We start from the raw sequence: 16787 nt of genomic DNA, 5'->3' as shown, positions 1-16787 counted from the left end.
CATGGTGGCAGGTCACCGCGTGTCGGTTCCCACCTCCCTGAACACCTCCCGGTACGGGCACGTCTGCGAGCAGGAACCGGCAGAGCTGCCCGGTGAAGCCAAACCGGCTCCCGGGGACACCCAGGCTGCAGCGGGGCTGCCCGTGGGGCTGGCAGGGCACGGCCCCTGCTTGGGGCTGGGGGGCAGAAGTTGCCCCACCGCCTTTCCTGTCCCAGACCTGGGACCTGGGGCAACAAGGGAAAAGGCCTTCATTAGCATGCTATGCCTTAATGAGAGCCACAGAGAGCAGGTCTGTTATGGTTTGAGAGACCCATAACAATTTGTTGTCATTTAGACAATCATTCTATCACCTGATGACCCCTCCACACCCGGGAAAGGGAAATCGGGAAAAACAGGGAAACCCGGGAGCTGAAGTATAAACAGATTTAATAGAATAAGATTAGATAATTAACATTAACAGCACTAAAGAACCGATACTGATCCCGACACCAATACAGAATATGCAAAGATTATACTCAGCCAATTCTATCAGTAGGAAGCTGTGCACTCCCAGCAGTGGACAGCAAATGTGGGACACTGCGAGCGCTACAGCTTCAGGAGGAAGGGAATGCCTCAGGGCTCCGGCACCAGGGCACAAAGTTCTCAGGATGGCAGCCATCAAGGGAGAGAGAGAACTTCGCAGCAAACTTTCTAATTTATAATGAGTGTGACATTGATGGTATGAAATAACTCTGTTGGCAGCTTGGGTCAAGTGCCCGGGTCTCGTTCCTCCTCATCCCTGCACCTGGCAAGTTCGAAAACACTGAGACCTTGAGACCCATACGCCATAGCTGGCTGTAAAGTAAATATTTTCACAAATTCAGACACTGGAGTCTTCTAAAAGTGCAGTTTTCACAAGTATTAGACGAGAAATTAGTCCTGTGTCTCTCAAACCAGGACAAGGTCACATGCAGTGACTGGGGACACGGTACCTCTGGTGGGCACGGGAGCAGCCGTGCTGGCTGTGGTCACACTCGTGGTACCTGGGGGCCAAGGCTGCCAGTCCTCCTGGCCGTGCTGCCCAAGTCCCACACGTGCAGCCTGGGGACACGGCGTGGGGCTGGTTGGTGGCTCTGGTGTAAACATGCCGGTGGGGCTGTGGCCAGACCTGGCAAATGTTGGCCAGGTGACTCCCCAGCCAGCAAGGACCGGCACTGTGTGACCCAGAGCAGCATGGGTGGCTCGGGCAGCCCCCGGGCACGCGGCAATATTTGCTCTGTGGCTTTCTCACACGGCCGCTCCCAGAAGACAAATGGCGCAGTGACAGCCGGGGTTTGGCTTGGCACCAGGCAGCCCGGGCCCATGGAGACTTGCGTCTCCAAGTGGGTGAGTTTGGTGGCCGCCTGGCTCAGGGGACTCGGGCCCAATCCAGCATCATGGCCGTGAGGTTGTGCACTGCGTGCTGTGAGGTCTCTGCTGCCCCCACCTTTGTGCTCCCCTGGGTATAGCTCTCCAGCTGAGGTGAGAGGAAAGCACAAAATGACTCGGCAATGGGCGCTTAAAGCCCAGAGGGCAACTGTATCCTGCGCAAAAGCAGGTTGTATCAAACGCAGTGTGGCCAGCAGGGCAAGGGAGGGGATTCTGCCCCTCTGCTCCACTCTGGGGAGACCCCTCTGCAGTGCTGCCACCAGCTCTGGAGCCACCAACAGCAGAAGGATATGGACCTGTTGGAGCGGAGCCAGAGGAGGCCATGAAGATGCTGCGAGAATTGGAGCCCCTCTGCGGGGAGGACAGGCTGAGAGTTGGGGTTGTTCAGCCTGGAGAAGAGAAGGCTCTGGGAGACCTTAGAGCCCCTTCCAGTGCCTAAAGGGGCTCCAGGAGAGCTGGGGAGGGACTCTTGATCAGGGGGTGGAGTGATAGGATGAGGGAAGGGGGTTTTATATTGAAAGAAGGGAGATTTAGATTAGATATTCGGAAGAAATTCTTTACTCTGAGGGTGGTGAGCCCCTGGCGCAGGGTGCCCCGAGAAGCTGTGGCTGCCCCATCCCTGGAGGTGTTCAAGGCCGGGTTGGATGGGGCTGGGAGCAACCTGGGCTGGGGGGAGGTGTCCCTGCCCAGGGCAGGGGGGTGGGACTAGATGGTCTTCAAGGTGCCTTCCAACCCAAAGCATTCTATGATGCTATAGCCATTTGCTGGGATGGGGCTGGGAGCAGGAGGGGAGCTGGCACCCACAGGCTGCTCCCCTGCGCTTTAGGGCTGGGAGTTGGGGGAGCACAGACATCTCAGCCTCTCACTGGCACCGTGTCCAGCTTCTGCCAGGGATGGTGGCGATGCTGGCAGTTCCCCAGCCTGGATCGACCACGCCAAGAGCTGGTATCAGTCCTAGAGGCTCACAGCCCGCCAGCAGCTGAGCGAGCACAGGCTGCGCTGTCCTGGGGACTTGCCATGTAAGGCAATGCCAGCAGGTCGGCTGCAGCCGGCGAGAGCCCGGCCAGCCCCCGTGCTCCCAGCACTGCTGCTCGGCGGTGACAGCGAGCCATCACCCAGCTGCTGGATTGCTGAGCAGGGGGTGGAGGGGGTCCCACTAATGGCTCCCTCTGCGCCCAGAGCACATCCTCCATCGCACTGCCCTGGCTGGAGCCACACTTGAGTGCGGGTCAGCAATCAGCACTCACTCAGTGACATGTCTAGGATAGAGACATCCCCAAATAAATAAATAACTGCCAGGCAGCATCCATCTGGGAGCAGAGGTCAGTGCTCGGGCAGCCGTGCTGGCTGGGGAGGGTCAGGGGGGCTCAGTTGCTCCAGTAAATATTTACAGCAGTTGGATGGAGCCCTGAGCCGGGCTGATTTCTGCGACACCCCTGTCCTCTGCTGTATTTCCCCATGGCCATGTTTGTTTCTCACGCATGTGAGGCATGGAAACCCTGCACCGAGTGGCTCCCATTCCCACACCGAGCTGCAGCCCGAGTCTCCAAGCTGGCCCTGCCCTGCCAGCCCGCGGCTCGCTCTGTCCTCCCCGGGGGACACCGGCTGCCCTTGTACCAGGAGCCAGTTTCTGCCAAGACACCGGGGCCAGCAGCTGGGCAGGGAAGGGACAGCGGGACCAAAGCAAGAGCAGGACCCACCAGGAAGGGGACCTTTCCCCCAGACAGGCCCTTGCTTTGGCAACAGCCCTTTCTGTGAGAACTACAGGCTGGTCAGTCTCAGCTCTGCCCGGCAGGGTCATGGAGCAAATCCTCCTGGAAACTCGGCTAAGGCACGTGGAAAATAAGGAGGTGATTGGTGACAGCCAACACAGCTTCACAAAAGGCAAATCGTCTCTGACAGATTTGGTGGCCTTCTGTGTTGCGGTTACAGTGTTGGTGGATAAGGGAAGAGCAACTGACGCCATCTACCCGGACTTGTGCAAAGTGTTTGACGCTGTCGCACACAACATCCTGGTCTGTAAATTGGAGACATGGATGGACCACACGGTGGATAAGGAACAGGCTGGAGGGTCGCACTCAAAGGGTTGCGGACAACAGCTCCATGTCCCAGCGGGGAGCAGTGAGGAGCGGTGCTCCTGTGGGGTTAGAACTGGCACTGGGGCCGTTTGACACCTTTGTCAGCGTCATGGGCAGTGGGTGTCGAGGGCACCCTTGGGGGAGCTGGAACTGAATGAACTTTAAGGTCACTTCCAACCCTAAACCCCTCTATGATCCCATCAGTTATTCACCCATCAAACCCCCCCCCTGCCATCCGCGGGGCTGGGCCCCCCCGCAGGCCCTGCTGGGGGCCGGGCAGCGAGAGGCCGCCACGCGGCCTTCACCGGGGACCGGTCACGGGGAGCAGTACCGCAGTCGCCGCCCCGCGCAAGGCCACCCGCTTCCGGCAGACACCCGGGGCAGCGGGGCCGCGGGGGAGCGCCCGCGGCGGCCCCAAGGGCGGCGGGGTGGGCCCGGCCCTGGCGCAGAGACCGGCCCGGCCCGGCGGGCGGAAGCGCCCCCTGGCGGCACAGCGCGCGCCTCAGCCCCGCCCACCCCTACAGTCAGATGACCCGACCCGCACGCCGGGATTTGTAGGCGCCTCTCCGTCACGTGAGACAGGGTAGACCCCACCCTGCCACCGTGAAAATTGCGCATGCGCATTGGGATGTCGCATTGCATTCTGGGGCTTGTAGTTCGACGGCTCATGCGTGGCGGGGCCGGCGGTGCGACGCGGACTGCGAGTCCCGGCGTGCTCCGCGGCGCGGCGCTGTGCGGGAGGCGGCGGGGCCGGGCCGGGCCGGAGACGGAGCGGGCCGGGCAGGATGTCGCGCCAGGCCGGCCGCGGCACCGAGAGCAAGAAAATGGTAACGGTGGGGCCGCGGCGCCTGAGGCACCGGGCGGGCCCCGGGCGGGGGGTGCGAAGGAGGCGGAGGCCCGGCCCGGCGCTCAGGTGGAGGTCCGTGGCAGGGCCCGACACTGCCCGCCCGCCGCTGGGCCGCGCTGCCCGCCTCGGTTGGCGAGACGGGGGGGGCTCGGTGGGACCTGCCCCTCCACCTTCCCCGCCCGCCCAGGGGCCCGAGGCGCTGGTGCGGAGCGGGGGGCGCTGAGCGACGCGCATGGCGGGAGCTGCGGGCCCCCCCACGGCCCGGTAACGGGCTGGGCCTAAAGCGTCCGGTACCCGCAGCTGTTTCTAAGGGGAGCTGCCGTCATCCGCACCGCGGGGCAGGACAGCCGAGTACCGTGTGCCGGGGTCAGAGATCAGACAGGAACGGGACGCTTCGCTCCTGGAGACGCGACAGAACGCACACGCTTTTCTTGCCTCTCTTTTCTCCTCTCTGAGCGATTCCGCGTTATCAGTCCGGCCACCTGCGAAACGAGAGAGGGAAAACGCGACTACAGAGCTGAGGTCTAACTCTGGGTCAAAACAGATCGAATTAATTCATTTCTGAGGCAATGTCAGTATTTGAAAGCAAGTAATAAAAACCAAAATCTTTTCTTTCTCCGTCTATGGCCATGTTGACGGGTTGGTTCTGGCTCAGCGGAGACCAGGCAGCTGCCTGCTCCTGCCCCCTCTGCAGCATGAGGGATGCTCTAATAAGGATTCAACTCCTTAAATACAATTATTTTTATTTAAGGACTGGTGTTACTTCATTAGGATTCTGACATTTTTGTAGCCACAGAACGGTTATACAATGTTTGAGACTATATGCTAGTCTGCAATATGAAAAAAAAAAGGAAAAGTATTGGGCACTCTAATTCCATTAGATTGACTGAAAATGAATTTAGAAGTTTGCATTGTTTAAAGTGACCTGAATAGCAGTCACAGGCAATAACTATGACCAACACTGGGTTTGCAGACTTTGGGGCTGATAACAGTAGGTGATGGCTTCACGGCTTTACACAGTAAACGACAAGCCCTTGGACTGGTAACAGCTGGATTTCCTCCATCCATGTACCCCTACTCTCTCCAGCTGCTGAGCCCTGTCTTTACTAAAATTACTGAAATCCTTAAAAATAGCTTAACCTTTTTTGCATGTCCGTTAAATTCTCTGCCAAATGTCTGACTCTGCCAGCTGAGCTACAGGAGACTTCCGCCTTGTTCGCTCTTGAGTGATGTGAACTTGCACAACCTTGATCTTTCCAGGATGAAAGCAGAATTGTAAGTAAAAAACCCCAAAGAATGTATCAATTGTTTAGATCTAAAATTGAGCAAAAGTACCAAGAAGCCTGACTGGTTCTTTTCACGTGCTTACAACGACAAGGTGGAATTCCCTGTGTCTTCTAACAAACCCAATTTCTATTTGTTGAGTGTTGCCGTTTGAGAGCAATTCCTCCGTGTGTTTGTCTTGGCTTTGTGGAATCTTGTTCAGAATGAAGTGCTATCAGTGTTGTCACTTAACTCTGATGTTGTCTCTTTTCCCTTCCTTTCTGCCTGCCTGCTGCTTTCATTCTGTAGTATTGGTATTTGCCATTCATTTCACCTTCTGCATCTATGCATCTCATGGTAGGTGATAGGCTTTTAATCTGAGATTAGACTCTCTGTAATGTTTCTGAATGCTATAACTGAAAGCAGAAATAATGATGGTTTATTTGTTCCTGAAAACACTTCCTTCGGATTCTGTGAAAAGCTAAAGCCTATTGTAACATTTTGTTTGCAGCCTTTAATGACCGTGTAATCACTGGTCCAGCTTAATGGCTCCCAAGAAAATGCACTTTGACATCATTGCTTCAGGTTGAGGATGGGTGACAGTGGTGGCTGGGAGAGGAGACCTCTTTCCTTGGTGTTTTCTGCAAATCTGGCAACTGGGCAAAGAAAGCCCAAGTAACTTTGATGCTAGCCAGGCACAGAAAGTGGATGTGCACAACAGAGATCTGCTGACCTGACCTGCAATCGTCCTTGCAGTTCCTCTTCCGGGTCTGAGGAGCTGATTTTAATGTATGAAGCAAATTATGTGTCTAGATAACTTTCTAGGGACCAGATGAGTTTTATTTTTTCTTGGTAGCAGAAATGTAATAAATCTGTAAATGGACGAGCATTTTTTTGTCCTGTTGAAAGGGCCAGAAATGGAGCCTAATGAGCGTTGTCCATTTGCAGTGTGTTCATGGAACACAGATAAGAGCAGTTTGAGCCAGTTTGCATTTCTAGGACAGTAGTTGAAACAAATTCAGGTTCCTGGCAACTGTATGTTTATCCATCCAGGTGATCAGTAGCACACAAAATGACCTGGGGGTGTCATTGCAGTTATCTGGGGATGTGCTTGTTAAAGCAGAAAGATGCTAATTGGCAGCTGACAAGAGTTCCTAACAATGGAGCAGCCTCCTGGCTTGCCTCTTCAGGTCAGATTCGGGATGTGTTAATGGGAAGTCCTGTTTGCGTGGAGAGGGAGAGAAAGCGAGCGCTCAGTCGTTCCTAGTCAAAGAGGATTTCTCTTTTCAAGGAGGCTGAAGTTGCCTTGCCAAAATACGAACAGGGATCCCTCCTTATTAAGCAGCAAATTCCTTTGAGACAGCAGGTTTCTGTTCCCCCTCTCTGGGCCAACGGAAGCAGCGCTGGACACAGATGCAGCAGTGCTCAGTCAGTTTTCTCTTTGCCTTGTGCTAAATCCTTTTTGCCCCTGTCTAGAACTCGGAGCTCTTCACACTGACGTACGGTGCTTTGGTAACCCAGCTGTGCAAGGACTACGAGAATGACGAGGACGTCAACAAGCAGCTTGACAAAATGTAAGTGGATCTGCTGCCGCGAAGCCTTGTAGGAGCTTGGGTTTGCAGTGTGGCACGTCTGTGTGTTGCATTAAGAGTAAAAGCCTGGCAGACCGAATTTTATTTAATACTGATATTCCTCAGATTTAATTTTTTTTCCTCCACTGTCTTCTTTTATAAACGTTGGCTGTCTTTCTAAAGCTACGCTCTTCCCACTCTGTAGCTGTTGCTCTTTGGTACATTCACAGGGGTTACAACATCGGCGTTCGGCTAATAGAAGACTTTCTGGCCCGGTCCAATGTTGGAAGGTGCCATGATTTCCGTGAAACTGCAGATGTTATTGCAAAGGTAATTGTCAAAGCACAGTTTTGTCAGGTTTTGCATGTGAGGATAGAGTCTCTGCTACTCACAGGACTGCTCTGAGAGTTTGACTGAGGTTTCGGGGAGGAAAAAGAGAGAATTAGATCCCCAACTACTGCTGACTGGTGGAAAATGGGAGGAAGGAGTGGTGTTTTCAAAACCCTGTAGTATTTTGATAAAGATCAAAGCTGTGCTGTTACTTCATGAGATGTGTTTTTGTTCATACTCTCTTTGACATAACAGATAGCATTTAAAATGTACCTGGGCATCACTCCGAGCATCACCAACTGGAGCCCTGGAGGTGATGAGTTCTCCCTGATCTTGGAAAATAACCCCTTGGTGGACTTTGTTGAGCTCCCTGACAACCACTCATCTCTCATCTATTCCAACCTGTTGTGTGGAGTGCTGCGAGGTGCCCTGGAAATGGTGAGCCAACGTCTCTCTTCCAGTGAGACAGAAATAGGAATAACCAAGGTATCAGCAGATACTTTAATGTCTAGTCCGCGTTCGTGACTTGTGTGTCTGCTTTGAACATGAAATCCATTCCCAGAAGAGCAGAGCTAGAGGAGCGCTCAGCTGGTTTTGGGGCTGGCAGCTGTGAGTCCCAGAGGTGCTGACCAAGCGCCTTCATCTTATAGCCCAAGTACCAGCAGGAGTATCTCCTTGAATTTTTATGAAGCTTCAAAATCCTCACTTTATAACTGCTGTGAGCCCTGGTTGGGAATTTGCTGGAACAGAACAGCTCTGTCTCAGATTTAGGAGTCTGTATTTAGGCTTGATTATTTTGCTTAGCTGAAGTTTTTGAGGAACATATATGAAGCAGCAGGACGTGTAGCCCGGAGCAAACTGGGCTCTGATCTCTGCAGGGAGTCCCAGTTACGCTGTACGAGGTACATTTGCTGAGGTAAGGTGCCCCCTGTCCACAACAATGCACAAGGAGGGTGTGATCTTGAAAAATAATGAGTGCTTCTGTAGAGCTCTGCATTGCGTGTCATGCCCTCAGAATCCTTAAGCTGGTGCGTCGCCATCAGACAGTTCCTAGAGAAGCTGCTATTTTAAGGGAGATAACAGTTCTTCTTTCCTCTTCCTAGGTTCAGATGGCCGTAGATGTAAAATTTGTCCAGGACACACTGAAGGGTGATAGCGTCACAGAAATAAGAATGAAGTTCATCAGGCGGATTGAAGACAATCTTCCGGCTGGTGAAGAGTGAATCACAACCCAGTCTCCCTTTGGGACTGGAGGGGACCAGCTGGTTTTGGCCGTTAGCTTTCATCACAGATCTGTAGGGATATAGCGCTTTCATCACAGATCTGTAGGGATCTCGTGCCCCTGTACATTCAGACTGACTCACTGACTGTTTAAGATGTAATTATATTCTTCTACTGTTACTTTCATCTTCTGTAGAAGACAGTTGTCTGGTTGCTGTTTATTTCACAGATTCATTCTGAAGCTTTTTCATAAGGTGATGTCTTTTTCGTATTACCCTGGGCACTCTTTCTACGCTCTGTTTCTAATTGTGATGTTTAGTTGTGCGAGAGCTACTGCTCAGACTCTGGAAGAGCTCCAGTCTGTGCAGATCTGAATCCATGATTTATTACCAGAATTGGAGACCAAGTTGTGAGAGCCCACTGATTTACTGTTAAATGCTGTCCTTAAGAAAGAGGGGTTTAAAATTCATTCGGAGATAAGTGCATAGTATTTCTGCAGACCAAACTGGCTTCCTGCATTTGATGCTGAAGTTACTAGTAAAATGCAAGCTTGATACAGAAGGGTGACTTGGGAGATCGGTTTGAGTGCTGGCACCCGCTCGGGGAGGTTCCTTTTGCCGAGGAGCAGTGGCATCACCAGCACCGGCAGATTCAGGAGGTCCATGTGGCCGGGGCCTTTCTGCAGTTTCTCTTCCCCCAGCGGTCTCGTGACTCCCCTCTTGGAAGAGGAGAACCATTAAATTGCAGTGCAGCAGCAGTAAATAATTCAAATGGAGAAAAGGAAAGAGAGGCTAAAATGCCATCGGTGGTCAGCAGCGTGTACAGCCCAGGGGCCGCTAGGCAAGTCCACGGAACGAAAAACAAAACTGAGACTAACGACTGGGAGGTATTAAATGCATTTCCGCGAGTAGAGTCTGTTCCCCCATTACGGTGTATAAACACAGCGCAGTGTGGAGGTGGTGCTGGGGTATGTTCTCACAGATGTTTAGGGTACAACAGAATTTCCCGTGTTCCTTGAATTGGCGTGCTTTGGTGGTGGGTAGCAGCTGCTGTTCGTTAAAATAAATATACAAGTAGCATTATATCTCAAAAAGCAAGATGTTGGAAAATCGACTTTCTCTGCCATCCTATTCAGCCAGAAAATGCAGTCAGCGTTCAGTTCTCAAATCACTTTACATAGCATGAAGGCACAGATCCACAGAGATAATTGGGAGCTTAAAGTCGATGGCTCTTACTCTGCTTCCACAGGCGCTGGCGGCTCCGGTACCTTTGTAGGTTTATGCCTGAGTGTGAGGTGAGAGAGCTGCCATTCATTTAGGTTCTCTGGATGAATGTTGGGTTATCTGGACACTGGCCGTCTCACCCCGTCCTGGTTTTTGCCCAAATGAGTCCCTTTGGGAGGGTTTGGGTGCCCAGCATGATGTGTGTCCTGTGAAGCGGTGTGACTTGCTGTGAAAGCAGTCAGAGAATGACATTGAGGAACAGGAGTGGCTGATGGGTTTTGGAGGCAGAGGTGCTGCGTGGTCATGTTGCGGAGATGAAAAAGATCCATCGTTTCTCATCATTAACCCTTATAGTTAATTTTAAGTCTGCATTTTAAAAGCAATTGCATTAAAAGAATCCCAGTGTCAAATCTTCATTTTCCTCTTGGGTTTTTTCCTTGGTGACACGGGTGCCGGCGGTGAGCAGCGGCAGGGCGGTGCGCGCTCGGGGCTGGCAGGGTGACGGCAGCGCCGCACCAAGAATGTCTGACTGTCGGTGCGCGTGTGAAAGCTGCTGCCGGGAGGAAAGCTGCCCAATATTCAGCACACAGAGGGATTGTGGCTGGGGGTGGGACTTGGGGGGCTGATGTGCAGCGCTGGGAAACCAGACAGTCAATGTTTGCTTGTTTGAGGACTGGCCTTTTTCTGCCCCGTGAATACCCATGCGTGTACATTAGCAGGGACTCTCTACTGCCAGCCCAAGGCATTCCGCTGTGGAGGGAGCTAGGACTTGCTATTTCTGGTCCTTCATAGTGGCAAAAAGTCACCTCGAGAGGCTTCTGTGCCCCCCCCCCCATGCCAGCCTGGCGAGGGGGCTGCGCCACGGCTGCCGTTGGCCATGCAGCGCTGCGGCCAGGAACATGCCGGCGAGGAATGGCAACTGCTGGCTCTTGCAGGAATTCTCATCCTCTGTCGTTGTATAAATGGTGTAAATGCTTCCCAGGAGCCTGCAACGTGAGGGAGCCGCCCCGCAGCGTGCCGGTGGGCATCTCCCCAGCGCCAGGGGGGCACCGCGCAGCCTCACTCAGCCCTGGGCACTGAGCACCCATCGCTGCACCTCGGCCACTGCCAGCCCCGAGGACGGGGAAGCGGCAGCTTTTGCAGTAAAGTGGCTTTTCTGTTTGGCTGGGGCTGGCGAGCATCACGTGGCGCCTGCCTGGCGGGTGACAAAGGCCGGGCTTTGCCAGCCAGAGTGGCCCCAAACAGCCCCGACACGCACCCAACTCCCGAGACAGCCCTGGGCAGCGGCTGCCCCCAGGGACCATCCCGGGAGGAGGGAGGCCCCGTGTCCTCCTTGCTGACGTTACAGCTAAAAGGGGGTTATTTTGCAATAGTGAGCTCACACCAGGTCCTTTCCCTCCTTCGGCCCCAGCGGCAAGTGGGTCCCGGGCTGCCGCTGCCCCGGGAACTATGGAGCTGTGCAGTAATTTGCTGGGGCAACTAGGTCAAAACCAGCACAGACCCTCTGGAAGAACAAAAAGCAAAAATTGCATTAAGTAAATTAAAACTGTCTACTACCGAGTAGCTCATTGTAGACCAGGGAGAATATGCAAAAAGCTCTGTTTGAAACCTACTAAATATTACCATGTGCTGTTTATAGGAAACAAATGGGGAAAGGCATGCTGCATCAATAAAACCCTGAACATGGTTGGAGTTGGACTAAAGCCTTTCCACGGCTCTAGGTTATTGAATACCCTTCACTTTCATGTAGTGCCAGGCCTGACCCCTGGACACATACCGCGAAGGGGAAAGTTGACTTGTGGGAATAATAGACATTCCTGGTGAACGATTTAACCTGGCAGGAAAAGAGGCGACTTTCAGCCTTTCATATCTCTGCATGATATTAGGGATGACAATAGCAACAAGTTGAGTGGGGGATGTGGGACACAGGGTGGGAGCAGTGCCGCCAGACAGCGGTGTACGGGGTGAGCCCCCCGCACCGCACATGGCCCCTGCTTGCCTACGCTGGCCGCTCGGTCGGCTTGGCCACCCCGTGATGGCAGCAGGCAGACTCTGCATCGCCCAGACGCCGGCTCCCAGCCACAGTGCTGCCTCCCAACCCCATCCCGGGCTGGAGCGTGTCCCGAGTGCACACTGGCGGGAGCTGAACTCCCATCCCATGCCGGACTTCCCAGGGTTTAGCTCGAGGGTTTAAACCCATTCATGGCCCCAGGTGCTCCCACTCCCAGCTCGCCCGGGGTTTGTCACCTGCCTTGCTGCAGGCAGCCGGCAAGGGCAGCTTGCTGCCACCCTGCTCTGACTGCACAGTACGGGGCTGCGGGGTATTTTGGCTGCAGCAGAGCTGACGGTGAGCGCAGCCACGCTCCACACCACCAGCCTGAGCCAACAGCACCCTTCTCTCACCCTCGCACCAGCCTGGAGCCGGGCTGTCTGTTCTTCTCCCCTCGCTGGTGGGAAGCAGAGCTCCCAGCCCCACTCCTGCCACCTAAACCAGGGGCAGGCAGCAGCCCTGGGCACCGTCCCTCTGCAGACCCCACAGCCCAGCGCCCGCTGACGGGGCAGGGATGGTGCCAGGAGAGGAGCCCCGATGGGGACGGGGGAATCTCTCCGGGAGGGAAGCATTTCCGGACTGGTGTCCTCATTGCCAGGGCAGCTCCCACAGCTTTCAGCCAGATGTGCATGGCCGGGGTGCCGGGTGCTCGCTGGAGCCATGTGAAGGATATTTCAACTCGTGAGGGTTTGTGTGCCAAGGACGGCAGCTCCATGGCAGGGCTGGCACAGTGCCGGCAGCCCCGAGCAGCCGAGGTGTGGGCAGTGACGGGCTGCCACCATCCACTCTCCAGCTCAACAACAGCCCCCTCGAGCCCCGCACGCCCAGGATGCTCAGCCCCAGCCCCTCAGGGTGCTCCAGCCGTGCACTGAAAAACCCTTGTCCGCTGGCAGCACGATGGCCAGGCGAGAGGATGCTCAGGGTGCAGGTTCCAGCCAGGCACAGATCCGTCCCTGTCCCAGGACTCCCAGCTCTGGCCAACCCGACCAAGCATCTCCCCACGCTTGGCACCACTCGGGTACCACACAAACGTGTTCTCTGCCTGATAACAGACTGTCAAGTTTGGGTTTGGGGATGCTCTTATATACCTTCCCAGGCAGCTGGGCTGGGCACGAAGTACGTTCAGCTGACCCAGGGAGCCTGGGCAGCTGCAAAACCCTTCCCCAAGGCACAGCCATGCCGCAAATCCACTGCCCTGCCCCAAACACAGTTTCCAAAGCCAGGAATGCCCACCGGCAGCAGTGTCGGGTCAGGGCAGCCCTTTGGCGCTGCTCCTTGGCGCCCGCCCTCCTGCAGCATCCCTTGCCAGGGCCGAGGAGGAGCCGGGCTGGGGCGAGAGCTGCCCCAGCAGTGCTGCTCGGAGCTCTGCCACAGTTTGGTGGCGTTTGGTATTTCGGGTGAGGGGAAGGAGGCTCCATTGTTCCTCTTTTATTGTTCTGTGTTTCCTAAGAGGAACAGGCCCCCTCCTCCCACGCTCTGCCCGGCTGCGGAGCCGGTCCAGCCCTTTGAAAGCCCCACTGCAGCGAAGGCGTCTGTTGAAGCACTGGAAACGCAGAGAGAGACATCCCCGCTCCCAGGCACAGACCAGCACCAGCAGCACGTGCAGGGACGAGGGGTGTCCAGGGCAGGGACACATTTTGTATCAATGTCCCCTTTCCCCCCGTACCCAGTCGGGTCTGTGCTCCAGCGTCACCGCACGATGCTTTGTTTCCATACGTGGCAGTTTGGACAGCCCCTGCCAAGCTGTGATGGGAAGGGACGGCCCTGGGCGACAGCACGACAGCCACAAGAGGCTGACATCAGCTGAGCCGCACCATCGTTCCTGCCCCGGTGCTGTGACCCAGCGAGGACGCCCGGTGCTCTCCCGGCTGTGGGACAGTACAGCCACCCCCACCAACGCCTCCCATCAGGCAGTCGGCCAAAGACCATCCTTTCCGCCTTTCTCCCTGCGGTTTCACTGCTCTCGGTTTCTCGTTCCGCTCCACACAACTAAACCCCAATAATTAAAACCACAGCCGCTATTGTCCTGCCAGCAGCAGCACCGTTCCCCTCCGGAAGCCGTCCTCCGCTGCCTGGCGGCGCAGGATGCGGCAGGGGGACACAGCGCCGGGCTCCGTGTGAGACGGTGCAGGAGCGCCCGCAGGACGGGGTACGGCCCGTGCAGCCGCTCTGCACAACAAACACTGAAGCCGTAAGCTCGCTGCCTTCCCAGAAACGAATACCCTGGGGAGAGCAAGGGAGCACCAGCCCGGCCTCTCTGGCTTTCTACGGAAGATGTAAAATTTCCAGGGGCCGATTACCAAACGCAGCCAGAACGCCGCGCGCCCGTCTCGGGCGGGTTTGCCCGGGGGCAGCTTGAGGAGCTGCCGGCATCGGCCCGCGGGAAGACCTTCAGCTGCGGCCTGGGAACCAACAGGCATTTTGATGAGAAGTGTTTGTTTTCTTTTAAAATAGTTTTAATTGTGGCTTCCAAGGAAGGGAGCTGCCGAAGCCGCCTGTGTTTCTCCGGGCTGCAGCAAGGCGGGTTTTTGAAGGGCAACTAACCCAGCCCAGGGCAGGAGCTGCTCTCAGCCCGTCCCCGCTGCGCTTGGGCTGACCCGAGCTCCCGAACCCGCTGGCGGAACCCCAGGCAGCCCGGCCCCTGCTCAGCTGCCCCCAAAAGCAGCTACTGTCTAAATTAAATATTTCCTGCAGCCATTCAAACCTGTGGTGTCCCAGCCTGCAGCAGTGCCCGGGAAGAGTGGCGCGGTTGCCAATTCCTCCTTTCCCAGTTGCCAATCCCCACACCAGCCCTGCAGCAACACAAATAACACCGACTGGGCGCCACGCAGGAGCCCCCCGAGGACACAGCCCACCCCCAGCCCCATCCCGTCCCCACTGTGGCGAGCGGCTCACCACGGGCAGGACCGAACTGGATGCCTGGATGGCAGGGAACCGGCTGCGGTCAAGTCATCCAAGCGGTTAAGTTAATAGAGAGAGGAGCGAAGTGATTTGAAAATTTAAAGCCAATCCCCTCCGCGAACGAAGCAAAGCCCCAGACTTTCATCTCAGCCCCAGGATCCCGTTGGCTTCTCCCTGCCCGTCACGTGCGGGCAGCTGAGACATGGGAGCTCACCCAGAGGAAAGTGCTCGCCAGAACAGCATCTCTTTTTCTCCCAGCAGAAAAATATTGATTTTGTTTTAATTAGTGCTAGCGCTGACATCCAAGAGCTCCGAGAGAAGTTGCCAGGCATGGGGCCGGCTCTGCCCCAGGCTGTGGCTCAACATCCCCGTCCCACTGCTGGGCAGGGAGCTCCCCACAGCCACCCCCGTGCCCCGGCTGGAGCCGGCGTCTGCCCCGGGGCCAGTGCTGGCATCCCGGCCTCTTGCCCAAGCTCCCCAGCCGGGGCCGTTACCGCTCCCCCAGGCCCCGCAGTGGCGAGCCATTGCTGGGAAGGTGCTTGAGCAAGATGCCACCAAGGAGCCGGAGGGGAGAAAACCAGCAGCTTCCTCGAGCACAGAAGCAACTCAGTGGGACCTCTGCTTGCCCGGCGTGGAGGATCCTGGAGGGACCAAAGAGACAATGGGCTGCCCAGGGCTCCTGCATCCCCCCAGGCTCCAGCATCCCCTTACCCCGGGCTCCAGCATCCCCCTGCTCTGCCCTCCCGCATCCCCTGTGCTGCAGCATCCCGGCCAGGCAGGGTGCGGGGAGCCGTGCCACGGGTGCCGGCTGGCCAGGAGCCGGGGAGCAGAGCGTTAACCGGGGCAGCCGGGCCGGGGAGCGGAGCCCGAGGAATGAGGAAGCTGAGGAGTGGGTACCCATAGTGGAAACGGCTTGGCACGGGCTGTGGAAAATGGAGGCCTAGAGAAATGTGACAGCAGGCTGGACTGGCTGGGAGTACCACACAGGCGTATTTAAGCCTTCAAGCCTGCCATTGTTCTCCCCTAATTATTCCCACTCCCTGAGTATTACACCCCATAATTCAGGAAAGCTGAGTAATGGAAGAAACAACAGCAATTTTAATCTCTCAGTACCGGTGGTCTCCACCAAAAAAATGCTTTCAAGAGCTCTGCGGTTGCGACTTCCTCAGTTTGGTGGGCAGCAGAGGGGAGGGAGAGAAGGGCCACTGGCCCATGGGTGCTCAGCTGAGACCGGAGGCAAGCGGGGACAGGACCGGGACCTTCCTCCCGGTGATGGGAAAGGAGCAGGAGGAACACGGCGGGGATGTTCCCAGCACCCGACAGGTACCATGTGAGCCCCATGCCAGCAGCCAGGGTGGCTTCGGGGTGATGCTGGCTGGTGGGTGGGGGCAGCCCCTCACCCCCCTGTACTGGGGAACACTGGTTGTCACAGCTGCCACTGGGGAGGACCAGAGCTGGGCAAAGCACCCGCCTCACACCACCGGCACTTTATCTTCTGCTCTCAGCTAGACCAGAGAGAAGAGAATCAGGCAGCAGTTTTTGGTCAAAACATGTTTTTCTAAACGGGAACTGGCTTTTGGAAAAGGAAATTCTGATCTCCCTAGAAATGCTCTTGCTTTTCAACGAAAGCCACCGCAGGTTTGTTCCCTGAGGAGCAAGCTTTTGGTAAACACATTCCTGCTTCTGGGAGGAACCAGACACGGAGTCAGAACTGGCAGCACCCGGGTGCTCTAGAGGAGCCCACGCGGGCAGGAGGGACCCCCAGCCCTGCCCTTGCCCCTCTGCCCGCTCCGGCACCCCCCGCTGGATCCAGGCACCTGCACCGTCCCACCAGCCCTGCTCCCACCGTGGCTCTGAGCATGAGCAAAGCGAGTGGTGGGTTAAACTGAGCCTCCC

General features: G+C 56.0%; 1 protein-coding gene across 1 annotated transcript; it reads left to right on the top strand.

The window, feature by feature from the left end:
- The first annotated feature begins 4216 nt into the window (after positions 1 to 4216).
- On the top strand, positions 4217 to 10350 carry TRAPPC3 (trafficking protein particle complex subunit 3). Its single transcript, XM_082494295.1, has 5 exons — positions 4217 to 4312; positions 7072 to 7169; positions 7397 to 7496; positions 7752 to 7934; positions 8600 to 10350. The coding sequence occupies exons 1-5, from the start codon at positions 4271 to 4273 to the stop codon at positions 8717 to 8719; spliced, it is 543 nt and encodes a 180-aa protein (XP_082350421.1). The 5' UTR covers positions 4217 to 4270; the 3' UTR covers positions 8720 to 10350.
- The last annotated feature ends 6437 nt before the right edge of the window (positions 10351 to 16787 follow it).

This window comes from Vanellus vanellus, assembly GCF_965231255.1.
Source record: "Vanellus vanellus genome assembly, chromosome: 22".
Lineage (NCBI taxonomy): Eukaryota > Metazoa > Chordata > Aves > Charadriiformes > Charadriidae > Vanellus > Vanellus vanellus.
The sequence above is the reverse complement of the archived record's forward strand: the minus strand, read 5'-3'. Positions and strand labels throughout refer to the sequence as shown.

Coding starts and splice junctions, on each gene's coding strand:
- TRAPPC3 (XM_082494295.1), top strand. CDS start 4,271: ATGTCGCGCCAGGCCGGCCGCGGCACCGAGAGCAAGAAAATG. Junction 7,170..7,396: donor AACAAGCAGCTTGACAAAAT/GTAAGTGGATCT, acceptor GTACATTCACAG/GGGTTACAACATCGGCGTTC. Junction 7,935..8,599: donor TGCGAGGTGCCCTGGAAATG/GTGAGCCAACGT, acceptor TCCTCTTCCTAG/GTTCAGATGGCCGTAGATGT.